Source organism: Charadrius vociferus, unplaced genomic scaffold (genome assembly GCF_000708025.1).
Source record: "Charadrius vociferus isolate BGI_N301 unplaced genomic scaffold, ASM70802v2 scaffold235, whole genome shotgun sequence".
NCBI classification, from domain to species: domain Eukaryota; kingdom Metazoa; phylum Chordata; class Aves; order Charadriiformes; family Charadriidae; genus Charadrius; species Charadrius vociferus.
Genome location: NW_009648536.1, coordinates 1,706,461 through 1,729,231, shown reverse-complemented (window position 1 = coordinate 1,729,231; position 22,771 = coordinate 1,706,461). Strand labels below are relative to the sequence as shown.

Below are 22,771 nucleotides of genomic sequence, written 5' to 3'. Positions count from 1 at the left end.
CCAGCAGCTAATCCACTGTGAAATGCTTCTGCATCTTACAGCAGAATCTCTAATTAAATCTCCAGTGTATCAGGTAAGGGTTTCCCTTGCTGTTCATTAATCACAACTTTCTGCCTAGAATTCTGTGAGTTCCAGTTTTACCAAATAGCTCAAATTGCAACCTTTTTACAACACAGGAACCCGCTTTCTGCAAAGAAAATGCTGCCCATTCTATAGTAAGCTTCAGCATTGTACTGAGTAAGAGCACTCCACAATGGCAGAGCTGCATTGCAGGCTAATCTTTTGTTGAACAATTTAGCATCTCTGAATACTCTTGTTTTGCGTCAGCCAATTCAAACATAAAGGCTGAAGTACTATGGAAGAAGAGGAAAGTGCACAAGTGGTTGTCCTTTCCCACCACTGAGGGCTAAGGTCTGGGATCCTTCATGAATACCAAGGTAAACCTGTCAGTAAAAGGAAAGCCTTGCTAGTTGGTATTCAGCACAGCTGGGGCTCAGACTAAACTTAAGGCTGCGTTGTAACTAATGATTTCAAGGACTCAGTCTTGGTAAATTCCTGGAGGAGAAGGCAAAGGAGAAGAACGGAGGGCAACTTTGCTACTAATGGGTCTGCTGATTACATTGTCTAGCTGGCAACAAACTTTACTGCCTCCCTGTTTCCACATCTGATCAAATATATCAGACTCCTGTAAAACTACAAATATCCTGCTATTGTAAACATTTGGGAATTTCTGATCTGCATTAGCAAAAATCAGCAAGCCAATCTACTCTACTAACATAAACCACCAGAACTTTATGCTGGGACAAAGATCAACAACAGGCATTAAAAACATTTGCATCTCATCCATCTAGCGCTAGGATAAACAGGAGGATTATAGCTCTGACCACTTGGTGTATACAATGTCTGTTAATTTACTTAATCTTCCACATTGTTGGACTAATCTATCGCTTTCCGGAAGTTGGGATCTTCTTCGCCCACTATAACAATACTCAGGCTCTCATAGTTTATTTAATTTTATTTTTTAAACAAGGCAAACTAAAGTCAGATTGTGCTAGAAAATGAGAAACTGATGGCCAAAAAAAGTAAAATAACATAAGTTGAAAAGTTGAAAGGCTCATTCTATAAACTGAGAGAACACACAATCCAAATTTGGTGTGAAGGGCTGCTACAATCTTCCATTTGCTATGACACAAAAATATGCTTGCCAAAATCTTGTCTGTTAAGTAGGAAAGTAGCACACCAAATGTACCCCTGTAAATTTAGGTTAAATCTATTAGCAACATATATGTCAAAGTGTTCCAACCCTTACAAGATCAGGTCCTAAAAGAATAATTCTACCTTATTTTTTCTATACCAACAAAATAAAGTAAAAAATATGGACTTGGGGGAAAAAAATTCTGTTTCAGGACATGCAATATCTGTATAATTATAATCCTCATGTAGGTTTCATGAGGTCTAACTGCAAACTGCCTGCTTTCTTCAAATATCTTACATATATAAACAAAAAATCTTGATGAGATTTAGCAGCCATTCTCTCAGTTCCTGCCTCTGACATTTTGTTGTTCTTGTTGTCAAATGGATGTCAGCTAAGTCTAGTCATCTATCCAGCTTATGTCTACCTAAGCAGTTAAGTCATCTTTCAGAGCATTTTTATTTGGCCCAGTTGTACCTCAGATTCCTTTTAGGGCTTGGAGTATCTTTTTTTTTTGTGCTGTAGTTTGCCACAAAGAACCTGTGTTACTTCTAAGATTAGCCATTTTGCAGAGCTCCACAGGTTGTTTGTAATAGAATAGGATCTGTTTCATTGCACTTCTCAAATTCCCCTCAACGAAAAACTTGCTTTCCTCTCATACTTGATGAATTCACATTCTTAATTAAATTCACAAGAAACAGTCTGCCTGTAGTTCTAAACAGAAGGGCCTTCAGGCTTTGCTTTACAGAATTTTAATATGAAGTTCTGTGTTCATACTTATGGTTCCCCAGCTCCCAAACGGGGTGTTTTTTTTCCTCTCCCTGTTACACATTGCTGTAAACCTCACATAACGATAGAAGGAGAAGGCCCGGAGAGAGTTACTTGCAGCACAGTTGCAGCATGTTTGTAGGTTCATGTGTCCTTTGCACGCAAATTGTTGTGCATACAAGAAGTCTGCAGGACCTAAAGGTTAAAGGTCAAACCCAGTTAATACTGGACAATACCAGACGCTTTGAACGGACTTAAACCCAGAATTAGCAGACTTTGCTAAAGAGGGCCATTTTTGTGTTCTTTCATGCTGGGTGTCAGATTTTCCTGGAACAGATTTTAATACCAGCAATGGAAACACTACCGCGTCTAGCATGTAACAAGGAGTTAATAAAACAGAGGGAAAGCAGGACCATGATGTAAGCATGCTTGACACACCATGCATAGTAATAAAATGACAGATACGCTGAAGTGACTAAAAATTTAAGGCATACTTATTTTTATTTTAAAAACAAAGTCAAAACACACACAAATGCTTTACCTGACAATGAAATCAAACTCCGATCCTGCGAGCATTAACACTCCAAGCAGAGTGGACACCGCCCCATCCAGCACTGGCGCAAACATGTGTTCCAACGCAAGGACAGCCCTGTGGTTCCTGTCTCCTATGGCAGTTAAAAATGCCTGTAAAACAATGAAATCGGTTTCATTAGACAGATGCACACGACCTTCCAAACAGCCTCTCTCATAGCATGCATGGTTTTTCACCAGTTAATGACTTCTCTCTGGCTGGCTAACCTTCAAGTGAAGGCCCGATTCTGCAGTCATACCACATTGCTGGTGCTGAAGTCACATGACCAGAGTAAGCACTGATTACAGAGTCAGACCATAGTAATAATTTTGGAAACAATGCCTGCTTGCATCAGTAGGCTTTTGTCTCCAGCTTTGCTTATTTCCACCTGCAAAAAATTTATTTCATGGTGAAAGCACTTTGGGTGTCAAAATTACAGGGCTACTCCTCTCACTCTCATGGGGACACGACTTCTGTGACTTTTTTTAACACTTCTATTTAACTCAAAATAAATGTTCCTGAAACTTCTAGTACTTCAAAGCTAGCAGGCCTATAGATATAAAATTGCCTTAGGAATAGTGCTGAACACGGTAGTGCCTGAGCAACAATATGACTAGTGGAATGTCTTTTTCCCCTCCAACTCCTTAGTGAACAAGCTGTAACAAGAACATTCAAATGCTGTTGCTTCATATAAATTTGTCTTCTCTGTGTATGACTTAATGGTTTAAGAAGACAAGAACCTCGCTGATCTTCTTCCTGTGATTTATAAGGCCTCTCTCTTTGGCAGATTCTCCTACTGCCTATTAAGATACAAGCTCAAGCAGCTATCTTCCTCTTGGGTCCTGGAATTTAAGTCTGTCTTCTCTGGTGGCTTATTTTCACTTATCTGGCAAACTTGGGGTGAAATCAGTCAACACATTAAAAAGTTTTTTGGTGGGACAAGCAGACCAAAAATGGGTACATGTGGAGGGAGATTCCCGAACCTCACTTCTATAGGTAACCACACCATGCATTATTAATCTCTAGTACTGGACTAAAATGCGCCTGTGCAAAATCAATGTATCAAGGACATTCTGCATTCCCAAATACATAAATGCATCAAGAATCCCCTTCAGCGTAAAACCAGCTGTCAATGAGACGACTCACATGAATGGGAGCTAAGGCATCTGATCCACAAAAATATTAACACGTTATATAAACATAGGGGGGGGTGTGTAATTAAAGGAGACATAATACAAGAGTCTACTACTGATTCAGAATTTATTTGCAGAATTTAAAAAATAAGGTCACAATTCACAAGCAGTAGCAGAGAACTGAGCCACAAGTGGATTCTGAATCACTCTTAAACAAGTACAGTTAAGTTGTCTATCCACCATATCCACCATTGCATTTTTTGTTTATGCAATACTGTTTGACAGTTTATATGCAGGACATTCTGTGAAGCTCAGTACTGCTGCTATCACCTGAGGTCTACTAGGCATTCTTGTATTTAAAGCCTACGTTTGAAAGTTTTTGACTCCAGAGACAATGTGAAAAAAACACAATTTTGAGTTTGCTTGGCGTTTTACCTTCATCCACAGGTAACTTTTACTTTTTTTTGCATATGTATCTCTGACATCCTGTAAATTTGATTAGTTTCTTCTCATTTAGAACCAATTAAGTGTTTTGTCCTTTTTTATTCCAGTTTTCCTGTTTTAAATCTTCAATTCTACAAAACTGTCATTTCTTTCCTCCTCTTGCACAGTATTAGTTTCTCACCCTTCCCTAACTATTGCAAGTCCTAGCAAACAGGTTTATCTCCAAAAGCCTAACTATCCATAGCAGCAGAGGAAAAAAAAGGTTTCACCACTTCAGGCATCCAGCTACTCCTCCTTCAGCCTTACCCTACTTCTCCTACAATTTTTCTTAAAACTATTCTTTCCATCCTGCCACTTGATGTGCCCCAACTCTGTACCTCACGTAAAACATGTTCCCAGTATTTGGCCATCTCCAGTGTGCTAAGATCCCCGTTAGTTCTCCTCTCTTTTTCACTGTCACCAGATCTTCTTAGCAGTCTACCAGTCCTCCTTTTGAGCATAAAAGGCTCGTTGCATTCCCATCCAATATCACCACCACTTTCCAGCCCCCTCCCTTCACTTCTTTTTGGATTGCTACAGTACTAAAACACTAGAGATCATAGTAGACTACAAGCACCTCCTCCCTTAAATTATATTGTATTGACCCCTCATCCTTTCCTACTTCTTAATACAGTAAAATTAAAATCCATGAAGACAATGATGTTCTTAAAACTTTTCTGAAATATTGACCAGAACAGCCTTATAGGAAAATTACTTATGCTGAGTGAGCAAAATGTTGGAAAGATCAGCACTGACATTGTCAAATGTGACACAGAAGAATAGCCCTTTACTCTGTTCTTTGTCACCAAATAAAGTAAGGTAACTCTTGCATATCTTGAACACCCTAAATTGCCCCCTTGCAAGCGCACTATTGTTTCTGTGCATTTCTGGACACCAGGTTGACTAAACTGGGTGAGTAGGTGCACTCTAGATTTGGACACTTAACCTTGAAAATGTTGAAAATCTTTATATAAAGCCTACTCTTTTTTTTTGGCTCCTGTTCATCGCATTGAAAAACTATTTTCCTACAGACTGCATGTTTGTGCCCACTATTAACCACTGATGGGTTCTGAAAAGAAGGTGCCAATTTTTCAAGGGGGAAATTAATCCAAACACATCCAAATTTTAGTGGTTCTGAGAGATCAAATTACACTATATGTGATTTTGCAATCTCCTTTAAAGGCTCCTCTTCCACAAGATACCGAATCTACATGCAAGAGGCAACAAACAGCTACATAGCACTGAGGCAAAAAAAAAGCAAGGCTGCAGACAAGGACCGGGAGAGTCTGAAGTAAGGTGCATTTACAGATCTGCTTTGTCTATATATTCGCATCACTCAGACAACTAGATATCACAGGTAATGTATCCCCTCTTATCTCCTGGGAGACTGACTCAATAGTTAGGAACTACCTCATCAAGATCAACTCCGCTCTATCAAGACAAACTTAACAGCACAAAAAACTGTTTGTGACCAATTATTTTCTGAGAATCATGTCACTGACTCAGGAGACTAAGTAAGGATTTGTGATCCTAACACTGCCACAATTTTTTTATTTTATTAATACTAAATATAAATAAATATTAATAAACAAATATTAAAACTAAATAATGTTTTATTTTTAAATGTTTTGAAAATGCTTCCTGATTTTACGTACCAAAGCAACGTGAACCGTGAATTCCACGCCAATGCCAACAGAAGCAATCAGGATAACTACAGGCACTGCACTCAGCTTTATTCCAATTAGACCCATCATGCCAAACAGCTCCACAGTCATCAGAGCCAGCACCACCACCTAGATAAGTACAAACAGCTGTTAGTAACTTCTTATATTCCATAAAAATGAAGAGAAAGACATTTCAGAACAACATGTTGACTATAAAACACACTCCTCAAAGCCATCCTATGCTCCCAAAGACAAGCTGTTTTTCCTTGTTTCATTGTGCTCAATGGCAATGACTCGCCAAAGAGCCAGTTTATACTCCTAAGAACCAGTGAACAAACCAAGCATCAATTTTGTATTGGTTACAATTTATCAGTGATCTGAAAAACAATTTATTCTTATCACAGATATCCCCCAAAACATATATTTTCTCTTTTTCACCTGTTTCTTAGACAATCCTTCCAGAAAAAGTAACTTTCAACTACCTGTACTGGAATTCTTTTTGTAGAACTGCAAATACAAGTGAGGATGACTTTTGAGTAGGTATAAAGCCCAGAAGAAAGTGAATGGCATAATCAGCTGATGAGTGTCAGGTTACAAAGGGGCTTTGAGCTTTTAAGATACTTGGAGGCATTGACATGGACAAAGTGAACAGTTAAATTGAAGGGAAAGCTTTTATTTTTCTTTCATCTACCTTGTAAAAAAAATTGAGGAAAAGGGAGGGGAGGAAATCTGTAGAATCAACTTTAAAAGTTGCTAAAGCCAAGCAGGAAAAAAAAGATAGACATACTTATAAAAGCAATGGTGGACTCTGAAAATAAACGCCTTTTCCAAGGGAAAAAAGTATGCACTACAATAAATGATTTTATAAGCTAATGAATCAAGAGTAATAACATAAATTGCTTGATTAAGTGCTATGAAAAATATTCTAGACTAAACATTTACCTTTTAACATACCTGTCGTATAAACGTACATTACAAAAACTAGTAACTGTTTTACGCTTTTCTACTTCTGGCATTTTATAAACCATACGATAGTTTATGGAATTTAAACATAGGAACATCATCATTCAATTTAACTTGAATGTTTATTATGAGGCTTATGGTGCCTTGCAGAAAGCATGGAGGAATATCCTCTTCAATTTATAATTTTATAACTCTTTCTCCTCAATAGCCCAATTACACTATTTTCCAAGTGTGTACTGTACAATCTAACCATTTCAGTCTTTCCAGAAAGACTGCATTCAGAAATCAGTGGGCAAATTTACAGTCACAAGCAACTGCCTTGAAAAATAACTGTGTCTGATAAAAGGGGAGAAGCAATACATAACTAGAAATAACTTTAATATTTAATAAAGCTCTAATTTTCCTCTGTGTCTTTATTTCTTAGGGTAGCAGCGTGCATCTGAGCAAGGGCAAAAGTTTATGTACCTTTCTAAGAAACCTTTAAAGCGGCAAAAAAGGTGGCCAAAGGATTAAGGTTATTAAGGTTTGTACCTTTAGCATGAACCCTACCCCCTCAAGTTGAATAAATATATAATGAATGATGCAATATACATACTCCATTAGAGGCCCAGACATAAACAAAACCTTCCTGACTACAGCAAGAGCTATGCTGAAAGGAATTTGACTTTAACAAAGACCCTTATAATAAACTTACAATGATCCCAGCTGTCCAGGGGTTTAGGAGGAAGAGGGCACACACCAGAAACGTGCAAGCCAAAACCACACTAATGGATAAGAGGAGCCAATGACGAAGCCCAATGTACTGCTCCCAAAACAGAAACGGGTAACCGTTTGGGTAGCTGGCAATCCCCAGGCTGGTGTAGTTACTACAGATAGCTCTCACTTTCTCGATAGCCTCCACAAAGTCAGAAGTTTCACGCAATCCGTTGAGGTAGAAAGGAAACTGAGCGTATTCTATAGGCTCAGCTGCTGGAACTAAGAAAAGGATAGCAGTGTTAAAATATGTGTTTGGAAAGAAGCAGCAGCACAGAGAGCACGATTAACAAAACACTTTGTTCTCCACAGCAAAATGCTTAGAGGTTTTGAATTTAAATTTTACTTCTTTGGAACAAGGACATTTTAAAAACTTCCCAATAAATTGAAAGCTGAAGCAGTACAGGAGATTACTGTATTTTATCATTCGGTGCAACAGGATGAACACAGTCTACACCAAGTCCCCGAACAATTCTATATAATGTAACAGATGTGTTTCAATACATGTATTTAATTCTCATCAGTCTTATAGTGCATTTTACTGAATACCTGGCCAAAAATCCCTAACTGCAATATAAAGTAGAAGATCACATAATCTTTAACATTTTATCCAAATGCTCTTCTTTTTTGCAAGTGCAGTTCCTTTGAAATCAAAGATCATTTCCCTGAGATTTACTGAGGTCCACTGACACAAGACTAGAGAAAAATTATGCTCTAATTAGGCTGGTTGGGTTTCAAGATTTCCATTGAATATTTTGAAAGTCAGACTCAGAAATCCATGTTCTGTTACTGATGCAAATGACCAGTAAAAAAACCTAATATAAAAGTAATGGTCTACTGAGCAAATACATAAGTTTTTATCCTTTAATAATTTGACAAACCAACACTCTCCATACTTCTTTTTGAGCATAATGCTAAGTCTACTGTATGACAAGAAAAAACCACCTTCACAACAAGCATTTTGTTACTGCCGTTGTGTGTTCCAGACCCTGCAGGGTCATTCAGCTTACTTGCTAAACATGATTTGCCCTATTATAATCTCAACTATAAATTTTCATTAAGACAAGACTTGGCTGACTGCCACAAAGCTCTAGGGTTCGGATACACTGAAGCACGGGTAGCTGGTTACCCAGTCACATTTCCGAGCACACCAGTCCTCCCCCATATGCCCTTTCCCCTTCCCCACTGGTGCCCAACTAGCAATCCTTCCAAAAGATTGAAAGCTGCAGCAAAGCAATGCAAACCGGCATTGATGCTCAGGAAAACAGTGAGTGGCACAAATGGGACTGCTCTGCTACCTAAGTAGCTCTTGTACCGTATCAGTGTCAGTAGCTTAGCATACGAACTAACTTTATAAAAATCCCTTAGGTATTGAGAATAAACATGATATAATCTCAGTGATGAAATTTCAGAATGACATAGGCAGGAATTTCATGCCATCTCCAGGTTTCTCTCACAGACAAAACTATAAGGTGACACTAAAAAGCCATGCTTACTGTAAGTTTTTAGAGCTTTAAACTGTTATAAAACTCATTTTTCAACATGATAAAACCCTGCAGTGGTGCCACATTTGCAATGGTGCATGGGTCTCCTAAGACAACAGAGTAATACAATATACTGTCCTGTTTACGCTTCTGAGCCCTGTGCAGCATCAGCCAACTACAGAGTTACTGGTTATTGAAGGAAGGAGTGGGGCACTTACATAAACCGTAAGACATTAAGATGAAATGCTACTTACTTCTCAGCCTTGTTTCTGGCATATAGTCTGCTTTGTCGTGGACCCACTCTGGGCGATGAGGACGGATGTTGGCTTGCGAGGCAGCATAGGCCACAGGGTCATTGCTAACCCAGGCTGTCAGGTAGATGTAGAAAGCATTTGGGTTAATGATTCCATCCGCATCCACCAGACGCTGTTTAGTCAACTGCAAAATGGAAAAAATTAGAAGCCTTTCAGAATGAGTTTTGCTTTCGGGGCTTTTGCTGTAAAGCTTTCAACAAACGGCCTGGAGATGCAACACACATATAGGAAGGGAAAAGGAAAAAAAAGTATGAATCTTCACTTGAAGTGACTTATCAGTAAACTATTGTTTGACAACGAAAAAAATCTAAAAAACTACAGTGACAGCAGAAAGTGGTTATTTATAAATTAATACTCATATAATATTTACAATAACCACTAAATCAGCAGACAGTTCCAGAATAGACTGAACCAATTAAATCCAAATTCTGAAAGCCTGCAGCCAAGAGTGAAAAACAACAAAGTTGGAGAAACATATTTAAAGACAGGGAAAGAAAACCTGGCAAGAGTCCCTATACACGTCTGTGTGCAGTTAACCTCTGTTGTTAACACTGAAGGAAATGCCACCCAGTAAATGGAGGAGAGCTATAAAAATAAAACAACATCTGTATAAATTTTGCTAACACTTGCCTCCTATGACCTATGTATTCAGAAAATGCCCAGCGTCAAGAAAGCAGACGAGTGCCCTGTGTTATTTGGGTCACTGTGGGCAAATGCATCTGTGGGGTAAACAGCAGTGGTACACTTCTGGGGTTCTGTAGCCAAATCCTGCACAGCTAGAGCTCTGACAGAGGACTCTGTGGGTGAAAAGTATTACTGGGGTTTTTTGTTTTGTTTATTTAAAATTCTGGCTGAGCTCCAGTTTCAGGTCTTTTTAATGAAATGAAAAACAACAGTGACAGCAGTTAAAAAAAAAAAAGCTGGATTCCAAGGATCTGGATTCAATTAGTCCACAGGATATGCAACAACTGTATGTCTTCAAGCTGTCTCTGGAACTGCACAGTACAGCGCTCAGCCCCTGTGGGTGCACCGCACTTTTCTCCCTCCCAGGCACAGGAAATTATATCAGCAGCTGCAGTCCAATCGCGTTTGTTCCACAGTGTACCTGGTACACTCTGCTAAACAAAATCTCACTGAAGGTTTTCTCTTCAACTCCCTTTCTTTGCTTAATTCATAGCTGAAGCTTCATTCAGACCTGACAGCATGTTGCATGTTGCTATACAGCAGTGTGTTTTACACACCGTAGTAACTTTGAACAATGTACTCCGTAAATCTGTCACCTTTAATGCCAGGAAAAAAAGAAAGACAATAAGCAGATCTGCCAAGAAGCTCATTAGAAAGACTATTTTTCTGCCTGAAATCAGAGTGAGTCAATGATGACTCTAGAAGAGGAGAAGTTAGGTTATTGCAGAATTTCTTCTTAGAGATTTGAAATCTAATTTTGGTGTAAGGAGTCAAATCTAATGTATTTCCACCTACCAATGGTTACGGCTAATGCAGTCATATGCTGTGATAACCTTGCAAAAGAACCTCAGACACATTTTATTTAGGCAGCTCAAACAACTGCCACTCCTAGTGCTATTAACAGTATAGATGTATTTAGTGACGATGGTACAAGAATACGATATAGCGTGTAACAATTTCAGCCCCTTTCTGCTATCATTCACCAACATCTTTCTTAAAATGTTGTTTTGCATAAATGGGTAGGAACTAACCAAATAATTGCACATGCTAGATCCAAAGCCACAGCAGAAAGCTGAGCAAAGGTCAACCCTATAAGGCAATCTGATTCAAATCAGAAACAATGCCACTCCAGGCAACAAGGCTAACGTTGGCTCTGTCTGGCATAGGACCAGACTCCATCCATCTACCTATAGATCCAGCAAAGCATTTTTTACATTTTCAGTGGAAATTGAGTGTGTCTGACAGGAGCAGCAATGAACACATGCCAACCAGTAATAATCAAGGACAGGCATTCCCAGTGTTGCTTTTGAACACTTCGCAACCCAGGCCAGACTGCAGCTAACAAGTGGTTTCAGCAAAGCCAGGGAGGCCATGCAGTAAGGTGCAACTCAGGCATTCAGTTAATCAAGATTAAAAAAAATTACTGACGGGCTCTTTGCATCTCCTCCCACTTCTGATGACTTGTGTATTCCTGTGTAAACCAGTATGGACTCTGATACAGTACCTGGCTGATGTCAATGGGCTTTGCTCGGTTGCCTGTTTGTACCAAGAGCTTGTAAGCCAAAACAGCGTCATCAGATCCATTTTTATAATTGTTGTAAGTGATCTTCCCAGTTTCCCAGTCACTGTCAAATGCATCCTGAAGTCCTGAAGAGTTAAAGGAGGCAAGGGGAAAACAGAACAAGCAGGTAAGCAATCACTCTTAGAAACACATTTCAGTAGGAAGAAAGAATCATGACTCTTTTTCATAGCTGAATCAGGAAGAAAATCGTCCACCTGCTGCCTTCTAAATTGGGGTGTCCTCATTCACTGTCAGTGTGTGGGAAGCTTAAAGTACCAGTTACATGTCCAGTATTTTGCCCAAAGAAAGGCAGAGAAAGCAAGAAAGTGCAAAGGACAAGCCTCAAGAGAAACCTCCCATGTTGTGCAGATCAGCAAAACTGAGCTAGCAAACTGTAGATGCAATGTGCACTGACATAAACCAGCTTCCCTTCAGGGCAAAGGGAGATCTTGGATGAGATTAGGACCCTCTAGTCCCATTTCCTCTCAGAGCCTTCGACAGCAACCTAGCACTCTGCTTGGAGGAATACATGGGGCAGAGTTAAGCTTGTCTAGAATATGAAGTGCTTCTCCTTGTGAACCACAATTCCAGAATCATCACACTCAAAACTCCATAAGCGTATTTGCATTTATCACCTCTTTCACACAGCCTCTCCTCAAGACAAAGCTGAAGTCTTCTTGCCCTGACCTGGATGCTGCCAGAACAGAAAAGGGCTGAGTTTAGCCCTGATCCACCTTCACCGCCTACTGTGGACTTAAAACCAGAGGGAGCATTTAGTCTGTTATCTAAAAGGGAAACACTCTCCACACTCCCCTCTGCCTCACCAAAACCCTGGCTGAGTGCACTGAACCACAGAGGAGGACACACACCGCTCTCATTAACTGTTTTAGACTACTGCAGAGCACCGAGGCAATAGCTTCTACGATATAAGCAGAAATTCCACTACAAGGGGAAAAAAAAACACACTCAAACTTTCAACTTCAAACAGCAACTCAGCTGCTCCTCGAGCACAGCGTGAGTGAACATGATTTTGTCAATTTGTTCCATCTGTTCAACTTGTGCAGCTAATACAAGTCGTGGGATCTGCTGCCAGCACATGTAAAGATCACAGCCAACACCTATTCACTCTCAACTGTTATTTTCCTCCTTGCCACCCTTCAAGGGGGAGGGAATACCTCACAGCACAAATTTGGATCAGATTTAGTACAGGAAGCCACAGCCCAGTACAAGGAGGCTCTGTGCAAGCAGATGACAAACCGCATGTCCAGGGAAGGGAAGGAAAAGGCCGGGGGAGTGGCAGTGGAGGAAATCGCAGACCCACCTTGCAGCTGTGCTGAGGAGCCCTAATGAAAACCGTCATTACAGATCAGATAGGTTAGCTACAGCTGTACGGAGATAAGAGCGCTGGAAGAGAAAAAGCACCCAGCCGACACTGCCTCCAGGCCAGAGTACCCGCTCCCATTTACAAATTCATCCCCTCTCCCTTAGAAAACTGCCTCTCATGTCCAAGTGATGAAAGAAGCCTGCCAGATCTCCACATGCAGCCCTCCAGCACCTGGCCAGGAGGAGGACAATTTGCCATCAGGTTTTCTGGCATCACCAAGTACCTTGAGGCCCTCCTTTAAAAAAGCGTTGTTTGCTGGTGCTCTGGGGAGAGGGGAAAACTTTGCTTAGGACATGCAAAAATACCAATCCACCCCTCCTGTGCCAAGTTCAACTCCACATGAGTTGCCAGTTGAGAACACTTGTGCTATCGTAACAACCATGGGAGAGATGACTTTGGGAGGTTAGGAGAAGGCTGTCAAAAAAGCACATGAGAAAAAAGGAGACCACCAAAGAACAGCTTAACTTACAGTAAAAACGGCTCCCTTCGGCATGAAGAGCACACAAATTGTTACAATAGACAGTGTATGGGGGCAGAGCTCTCAGACTAACATCCAACCCCTGTCAGGGGGCTCCACAGACACACAATAACAAATACGTCCATTGGCATGTGACATTACCAATTTGTGGTTGCAAGGTAGGTCAAAAAAGGGCACGTACATTTAACATTACTGCAGCGGGTGAAAACTCAGCTCTCTTGCACCTCCCCCCCTCCCCTGTTCTCACAAGTTTGGTCATCCCTCAAACCGTGCTCCCTCAGGCGGCTTAAGCACTTTATGCTCTGGGTTATTTTATTACTGACCTTCCTGAAACTGAAAGTCTTCAGAAAGAATACCAAGAAAACACTATCAGTTGTGCCTAATTTCTACGGAATTTCAATAATTAAAATTTCCCATAACATTATGAAATTAATAGCAGAGGTGCTACTTTCAAAGCAAACCATACTTCCATTATAAATTGCTTATACCAATGATTTTAAAAGACATATAATCTTTTATAAATGGGATTAATGAAATGTTTCTGGGCAGAAAGATAAAAGTAAGTTGTTGACCTCTTTCTGCAGAAAAGTTATAAAAATTAAGGGAATTTTAAAAATCTTATACATGGGATTTTTTCATAGCAGCAGTCACTTTTGCTTAACGCATCAGAAGAAAATAAAATCCTCCAAAATTATGTGGGATACAGGAATGGGGTTGAAGAAGGAATTCCTACTTACTCATGTGAACAGCTGGCACCATGAAACACCAGATAAGATTACCCTTTGCAAAAACAAGCCTAATTACAAGCCATCAGGGAATTCAAGCTACCTCATTTACATTCAGTCACTTACAAAAATAATGTTAACATTTCCAGTTTAAATGCATGATTAATGTTAACTCTTAGTCTGTTGCATTTTCACTAACAGAAAATAGGCTAACATGATATGATACCAGAAAGCAAAATACAAGGGAATCTCTGAAAAAAGAAGTGCATTAGGCTGAAGGCCAGTAAACGAGGAGAAATGTACAGCTAAGGCCAAGGATATCTTCCTGACAAAATATGCTTTTCTTCATGTGCTGTTGCTTCCCTCATTCTGCTGGACAAATGAGTACATGTGAGAAGGCCATCTTGAGCCATTAATCTCTAGCACTGAATTTGCAGTCAAGTTGGCAGGAATTACCCATGAAGTTCAAAGTTGTCCCTACTTTGATCATCCTGCTCCTCCAGCACATAAAAATGCACCAGTAGAACTGTTCCCACCTCACAGAGGATCCTTCCTGAATCCAGCCCAAAACGGTACCTTGTTTGTAAACTCTGTTTTCACCTTCCTTCCCCTTTACTCCCTCAGCATCAGCCCCAGTCAGTAACGATCAGGTATGCTTCTGTCTATTAGTGTCTGCACCTTGAGATAATTCCCTAACTACGACAAGTGTGGAAACTTTTAGTATAATAGTTTAGTTGCCCCCTGTTACATCAAAGCCCTGTACCATTTTAAAATATAACTTCTTTCTATTGATACATCTCAATATCCTTCTTGTTTACAGCTTTGTGAACGCAGTACCACACTCTGTGAAGACAGCCCTGCGCCTTTACAAAGTAGCTGGTTTGTATTAGTTGTGCCCCTCTTGGGGATGGTGGGGAGAAGGGGTAAGGACATAGACCTAAATGCTAATTAGTAATCATAACGATTAATTCTAAAGCTGTGGGTATCAATGGGCCAAGCAATGCACCTTCTGCCACCAGGCTGGCACATCCATTTGAACCATCTCCGCAAGTCACTGCTTCCTGGAGTTCCCTGACCGTACCAGCGTAATGTTTTAGCTCCATGCACCCCATCAGTATATCCAGGGTACTAGCAATACTCACAGCTCCTCTGGTGGATGAGAAGTGGAGGACAAGAAGAAGGACAGGCAGGCTAATGTGGGCTGGAAGGGGAAATGTTGACTATGGGCAATAAGAAGAGACCAGGAACACCCCTAACAGAAGAGAAGATCTGGAAAGGTCACATATGAGCATGGACATACAGCACAGAGAAGGAGACGTGTGGGCCCTTAGCACAAGCCCTTGGCACAAGAAGGTGATTACAAAGAAGACAGAGAGGCATCCAAAGCGGAAATGGTGCGGGAAAGTACGTGGTGGGCCTGAGAGAGGGGCAGTGGGAATGCGAGCACCTCTGGGAGCAACACCAAGTGGGCTAGACTCCAGCATTTCACTCTGAGAAGCCAGCAAGGGAGCAGATCTAAGGGCACCTCTTCCCAATTTTATCGTTGGCAGACTGTGCTGAGAACATGATCTCAGATTTCCGTCTCCCTCACAGGTTTGGGGGCAGGGTGGAAGGTGGAACGGGAGAGCACCAGACACATTTTTTCCTACTATTTTGGAACAATAACAAAAAATACTCACAAAAGAAATAAAACAAACAGCAGAGGCACAAGAGAATTTGGAAAAACACGTCGAAAGATGCTTGCTTTGAAATCTAGAAAGTATAGTTAGGTTCCGATCCACTAAAACATTTAAGCTATGTTGAGTTTTCTTCCTGCCAGTAATACCTCCCATTACAGCTCAATATGCTTATGTGAGCAAAATATTTTAAGTAAAACTTCCAGTAAGTAGACTGTAATGAATGGATCCAATATTTTGAAAAAACATTAAAAAAACACAAAGCTAATAGCTGAAATACTGCTTTGCATGATTTATCAGTGCATTAACTACACAGGAAACTCGATCATTTTGTTTAGATGCCTCACTTAGATGCATTTGTTTTGCCATTACTGCCCAACATATTTTCAGAAGGAATAAAACACCCCAAATACTGGCAGTTACCTACATGTTCTCTAAGAATCACTGGCTGCATGGGTCATCTGTAAACAGTTACGGTTAAAATTTATGGTCTCACTAGGTCAGCACAATTTATTTTTCTGTTGGCAAAAGCTTCCTGGAGATTCTTCCAACAGAAAGACAGAGGTAGGACGGAAGTACTCCTGGACAGAATATGTTTGCTGTTAAATTTGCTGAGATGTAACAGTACTATTTATTTTAAATACAAACCAGTTATTTGTCTCAATACGTGTAATTACTGGATCTTCAATATCTTTAATAAGCTGACTTCAATATAATTATCCTCATAGTACCTGAAAAGCCATGCCTTGTCTTGTCTTCCCCTGACCCATAACAATGCAGCATAGAAAAAGCAGCACCATAGAGTGAGAATACTTGACTGGAAATCTAGAATGTATAATAAGTTCCCAGTCCAATAAAACACATAAGCCACACTGAATTTTCTTCATGCCAGCAATCCCAGCTGAAGGCAACAGGGTAACTCATGTGCTGAAAGTAAAGTCTGTGCCAAAATACATCACTGGATGGGGACCTTTCATTTACTGTTCTCAAAACACTCAGCAAACATTTATTTTCCCAAGACACTGGGCCATATTTGGCCATTAATTACAAAGCAGAGCTCCTCATTAGCTGCTTAGAAATTAAAGGCATGAGACAGCCTCTCATAGACACAATCTCCTAAAGCTTCAAAACTGTCTTACTGGGGCATAAACTTAGGCACAAAGAATTTAAGTGACCTGTTGGAGAAATGGTGCATCAACATGAGAGTTCAGAACAGCACCTAGGCATTCTCCCTCCTGATCGCAGTCTTTAACCATGCGACTATATTTGAAGAGGGGAGCATTACTAGAAAGTGGTTATCACTGTACAATTAAGAAAAGATCATGTAACTCTCTCTTACCTTGCAGCCAGTCTCGAAAGTAGTGCAACCACATTTTGGGAAGCTGCCTATCCTCCTCCAACAAAACATATGTCACATTGCTGAAACTTCTGTGAAGTTCATAAAGTAAGTGCTGGACATTTGGATAGTCTGCCTTCTGTGTCACAATATACATGTTGTAGAACGAAAAGTACTTGAACTGTGCGGCAATAAAGTCATATTCCCGTGTCTCCCGTGGTACAATGTCTGTGAGATCTAGTCCATCTCTCACCCGGGTAGTTCCATAAAGGCTGAGCCCAAGTAAACCCAGAAAAAGAAAAATAACCACAATCTGCAACAGAAAATGGAAATGCATTTTGGTTTAGGTTTCTAAAGAAACTAACAATTCATAATGGCATACTACAAAGCCAGGTTCAAAATTAATACCCATCAGTCTACTTTAAAGCTCTTATTATTTTTATTTTCTTTTCATGCACACACACACTACAAGGCTAAGCTAATTTGTGCTTTATTGAAGGGGCTCTGCATTATGGATGAGAAATTTCTATCACAATAAAGTTTAAAAGTGGCTTCAGTTTCACTATTCAGAAGCTTATGTTACCGAAAGTCACCAAAACCCTCACTTGTAACTTATATTTGAAAAGTATGCCTCTACAGCACTCGCAAGATAAAACTTCTAAAGTATGAAATTAGCTATAAAACTATTAAGAATTTCTATTCCAAAAGAATTCTATTTATTCTTTACCTTTAATACCACTGCCAGGATAACTTTACTCCTGGGCAAGGCAGAAGTCTTTTTGAAAAAGAGGTAAATAGCTCCCTGATTACCTTAGCTTTTGGTTTTAGGAGGAATGGAGCATAATGCTTTTCTGCAAAAGATGAGAGTGTCCACTTTGTACAGGGTGGCTCAAGGCAATGCATACTGGAGTCTGAGAATTGGGAAAGCAAATCCCTCGTCGAGCTTGTGCTTTCTGGGCTCTGGCAGCTAAGATTATCTTGCGTCACTGTCACTGGCTGCACAGATATTTCTGAGCGAGGCTCTGCTGTGGTGTAGTACACCTGCGTATGAGGATCGTATTCCGTGCGCAACTGCACTGTGGACTGCATTGTAATCTGAGTTTCATGTGCAAAACTGTGACTGCTGTACGGGGGTGGAGGACTGTAGCAAGTATTGTCGTTTTCCGCATATGCTTGAGGCTCAATCTGAATCACTCTAGTGACACATGGACTGTAAGACAAGAGAACAACATCTGTTTGTATTTAGGTAGATCTTTATTTTAATCAGGCTAGACAGAAGAACTTGTTTCCATCTGAGACTGCTTCTACTACTATTAGATGGTATATATTAATTAAGTGTAACGCTTTGATGCGAAGTTTATTCTGCACCTTTAAGAAACATTTCTCTGACATGGTTCAAAGTTTACACCTCTGAGAATACGTGCAAATTTCTTGTGCTCAGGGAAGAAGGAACCAGCATCTATCTGAAGACATTGACATCTACCCACACCACTCCATTAATTACACATGCTGATCAGGTCAATACTCAGGTAGTTGCACACCATCTGAATGCACAATAGGTGTGTGAGTTTGCAACTACGTGCCCATGCTGAGAATTAAGCTATTTAGATCAAAATGTAAACACATGACATACTGAGTTCTTCTGTTTAGAACTATTAAACTAACTGTTAAATAATATTTAGGCCTTCTGGATAAGATCTCAGACTTACGGGAGGCAGGCTGAAACCACTTGCCATACACTGACTGAATGTTTTAAAAATTAAGTAAACATACATAAGGATTAATTCCTAGGAAGGATGGGCAACATGAAGAGACAAAATTAAACAAGTAATTGAAGCATTCCCTTTATTTTAGTCTATGCAACACCCTAACAGATACCTAGTTTATAAAAAAAAGTAAATCAGAATTGACAAATTGATGATAGAAAACAGTATCAGAGATTTTTCACCAAGTGGACAAATCCTACAAAAACAAGAGGAATTCAGAATGTTGCCTACCTAAACAAAGAAAGCTCTCATTAACTGCTTTTCTTTATATGTAAATAGGCCTGAATTCTGATACACATTTGGTACAACCTTCGATAAGGGAATAAATGGAAGGTCCAATTGCCCTGTATTTCTGAGAATCAGGGCTCCAAAATTCAAGCACGTTAGGCCATCTACTGAAATGATGACTGAATCAGAAAGCCGGGGTGCTGGCTTGGATCAACTCCCTGTTCTAACTACTCCCTCAAAAATAAACTTAGAAATGTGCTTTCTCTCTTTGACATTAAAATAAAAATGTCCAACTATGTCTGCTGCTAGGTGGTTGTGAAAGGCTAAGATGACATCCTGGTTATGACAGTAAGAGTGTATGTGTAGAAATGTAGCTGAACCTCTTCATCGCAGGGAAAAGCAAAATGTAAGGTACAAAACATGCTTAATCTCTAAGCAGTGGCTCCACTGATGACAGTAGACTCCTCCTAGCCACACTCTATGCTCAGAGCTGGCTGTGTAACAGGTAGAAGTCTGTATATATGCTCTTTAGAACAGCATTAGAATTTACCATTCTAAATTACTGTTGCAGCCATAACAGAAACTTTATCAAGCATTATCCTGTAATGGTGCTGATCATCCTGCATTCCTCATAGTCCTATGAAAAACTTGGGTAAGGAGAAGGAATTTCACAGTTTATACATTAAGTTTATGTATTTAAGTTTAAAGGTATAAAAAGCATAAAAATTAGCACACTGGTTAACTATAAGTAAGGCTCCTTTCCCAGTATCCTGAGTTATTTACAGTCTTCCAAGATTATCCAATACTAGCTAGCACCGGACACCTTGCGGTACTCCATAACATTCTAAAAAATAGTTGAAGATACTGCTAAAGCACGGACCTTTTATCTGCTTTCAGAAAGTCATCCTCCAACAGACAAAATGAACATACTTATGAAAAAAGGGGAAGGGGAGGGGTACTTCAACTTTTCCCCTCAGTCAGGTAAAAACAAAGGTAGCAAATGTAAGCTGGTCACTACCAGTGAAATCGTAACAATAATACACTGGCCCTGCTACAACAAAGAACTCCCACTCCTGACAAGGAATGGTAGCACTGATCGGTGACCATAAAAAGGATGTATGTACCTCCTACATCAATCTATCACATATTCTCACCTTGTAAAACAGCAGAATATATCCAGTCTCCTGTCTTCCCGACGATAAAGATCCATGCTCAGTATAGCAGGAAAAATCAGCAAAATCATAGCAAAGTTGAATACCACCACAACTGCTGCCTAGAGATCAATCACAGGAGAAGTGATGTCGTTACCAAGCTTCATGTAGGGCATCAGCTTTATAAAGCATAAAACTTCCTTTCAATTCTCATCCGTTCACCCATTTATCATGTCAACCCGTCAGATGCTTTCAAGCTTTTCCCTGAGGAAACTGGGAGATACACTTTTACATTCCCGTTTCATTATCATAGGCCCACTGTTGTTAATTAATTTCTTTTAATAATAAAGTTGATATTACTTTAATGCATCTGTGCCTGGAGACGTGGCGATGATTTGTTAAGTGGAAAAACAGAGTCAACAAATCATACTTTTGCATGAGATTCAGCCATATTCAGAGTCTCGCAGTGAAAAAACATGGAAGGAAAAGCAAAACCAAAGTTCTCACATTTAAAGGATCTGAAGTAATTTAAGCATCACAATAACATTAAAGCATGTTACTAAATCAGATATTAAATATAAGTTTAAGTAAATTTTAATGAAACTGTTCTTTGTAGTAAAATATTATGCACTTGATGTACTTACTTAAAGGTCTAGCCAAAAAAGCAACATTTTTGGTTTATCAGGGATTATTTTTAGAGGATAATGAAAATTAATCCAACACCACATAGTAAATCTATGTATTAATATGCTTGTGTTTAGCAGAACTTGATTAATGAGCCAGTCTACCAAAACGAGTCTTAAATTGGAACAAGAATACATCTTAAATTGGAACAAGAATACTTGGTTTAATTTGTAAAGCGAACATTACGTAATGAAAAAAACCACCCTCCCCGCCCACCCCCTTTCAAACCATACATCAAACCCTTTCCCACACAGAGATTCCCAGAGAATCTCCATAAACATATGTGGTGCAGCATCTATCATTATTATTAATAGCATTTATTTGTAATGCAGAATTGTTAGGAGCACTAGTCATCACAAAGGGAAAGCCGGAGCACAGATGGGACTGGAAGGCAGTTGTAAGAGTGGAGAGACGCTGCGAGAAAAATGGTTGAGCCATCAATAGGTGAAAAAAAGCCCTTGAAATCCTTATATTTTACGCATTAGATAAGCAGTAGCCATCTCAATAGTAGCGCAGTTTCATGTTACGGAAATCATACAAACTATCGAGTGCCTCCACCTGTAACTTCTGAAGTAACAATCACTTGGGTTAAAACAGTCATAAAAAAGAACAAAAGTTGGGCATCAAAAATGAAGTTGCTGATCTGATATTACTAGGCCCTTGTTCTTCCAAAATAAAACATATAGCTGCTTTTGGCATTAAAAAATCAGGCATCAAAAATGGCAGCTCAAAAGATGTGATATCTAAAATCTATTTTGTAAAAATGGACTTAAATGTCACATAATTAATTGCCTAAATAATGTAATTTTTATTTTTGTGACTCTGTGAAAATCAAAGCGCTAACACACTGGATGATTTTCAGGGTTTTGAAGCCGTCAAAGTATAACAAAAAGACTAGCTATTGCTTTTACTTCTCTGAGAATGATAGAATGAAGTAGTTATGTAAATATTTTCTAGTCATTTCAATCATAAATATATCATATATAAAATTGCTTATTGATGTTTCTCTTTTGTGTTCTCCAGCCTGCTTGAAGTAAGATTTTGGTCCTGCTGGTTGTCTGTAGACATAACTGGAAAACCAGAATTTACCTAGTACTTAAAGCCAAATTAGTATCTAGCCATCTTTGAGAGAAAAGATCCAATGACTATTTCATGATTTATAAATATCCACACAGAAAGGTATGTAAGGTCATAGCCAAGACTTTTAAATTAAGTGATTTCCTTTTGATCCTCTCTAGAATTAATTGAATCTGTCAGAAAAACAAATGGCTGCTGTTGCAGGCAAGGTGTTTGTTGGACCTAGTTCATACAACTGCTTTATTACTGCTAAACCAGAGAAGGTTGAATCACCCATATAACATGAATAATTAGTTGTGTCTAACCAAGATCTTCTATCAAGGATCAGCTAAGATTTATTGAGATTTGGAAAAAACAGCTGAGGCCTGACTCAGTAACTCTTACTCTTCCCAGCATGGCTGAAAAACTGACAGAAGTCCTCTGTTACTGCTCCATAAACTGCAAATACTTCATGCCTTATCACTTCCCTTTGTAGACCCCCAACATCCTTGAATCTCAATACCATTAAATGTGACTTCCAATATGTAAATGTATGGTAGAGATGCCATTAGAGTTAATTATATTCACAGTTGATTATTTAAGAAGCATCAAAACTAACCCAATACCACACAGTAAATCTGCCTATTAACATGGCATCTCTTTTTAGAACAACTACACTTTCCATTGTGCCATCCCAGTTCCGATGTACTAACCCTG

The 22,771-nt window shown here is 39.5% G+C and overlaps 1 protein-coding gene across 1 annotated transcript in view; it reads right to left on the bottom strand.

Annotated features, from left to right (window-relative positions):
- Nucleotides 1-22,771, bottom strand: part of PTCH1 (patched 1) — a 40,322-nt gene that overhangs the window by 3,765 nt on the left and 13,786 nt on the right. Inside the window, exons 11-18 of the mRNA XM_009885833.1 lie at nt 20,318-20,436; nt 17,980-18,379; nt 17,173-17,482; nt 11,514-11,656; nt 9,266-9,449; nt 7,469-7,743; nt 5,803-5,940; nt 2,502-2,644 (exon numbers count right to left, since the gene is read on the bottom strand). Of these exons, the coding sequence (XP_009884135.1) occupies nt 2,502-2,644; nt 5,803-5,940; nt 7,469-7,743; nt 9,266-9,449; nt 11,514-11,656; nt 17,173-17,482; nt 17,980-18,379; nt 20,318-20,436 (1,712 nt within the window). The remainder of the gene's footprint in view (nt 1-2,501; nt 2,645-5,802; nt 5,941-7,468; nt 7,744-9,265; nt 9,450-11,513; nt 11,657-17,172; nt 17,483-17,979; nt 18,380-20,317; nt 20,437-22,771) is intronic.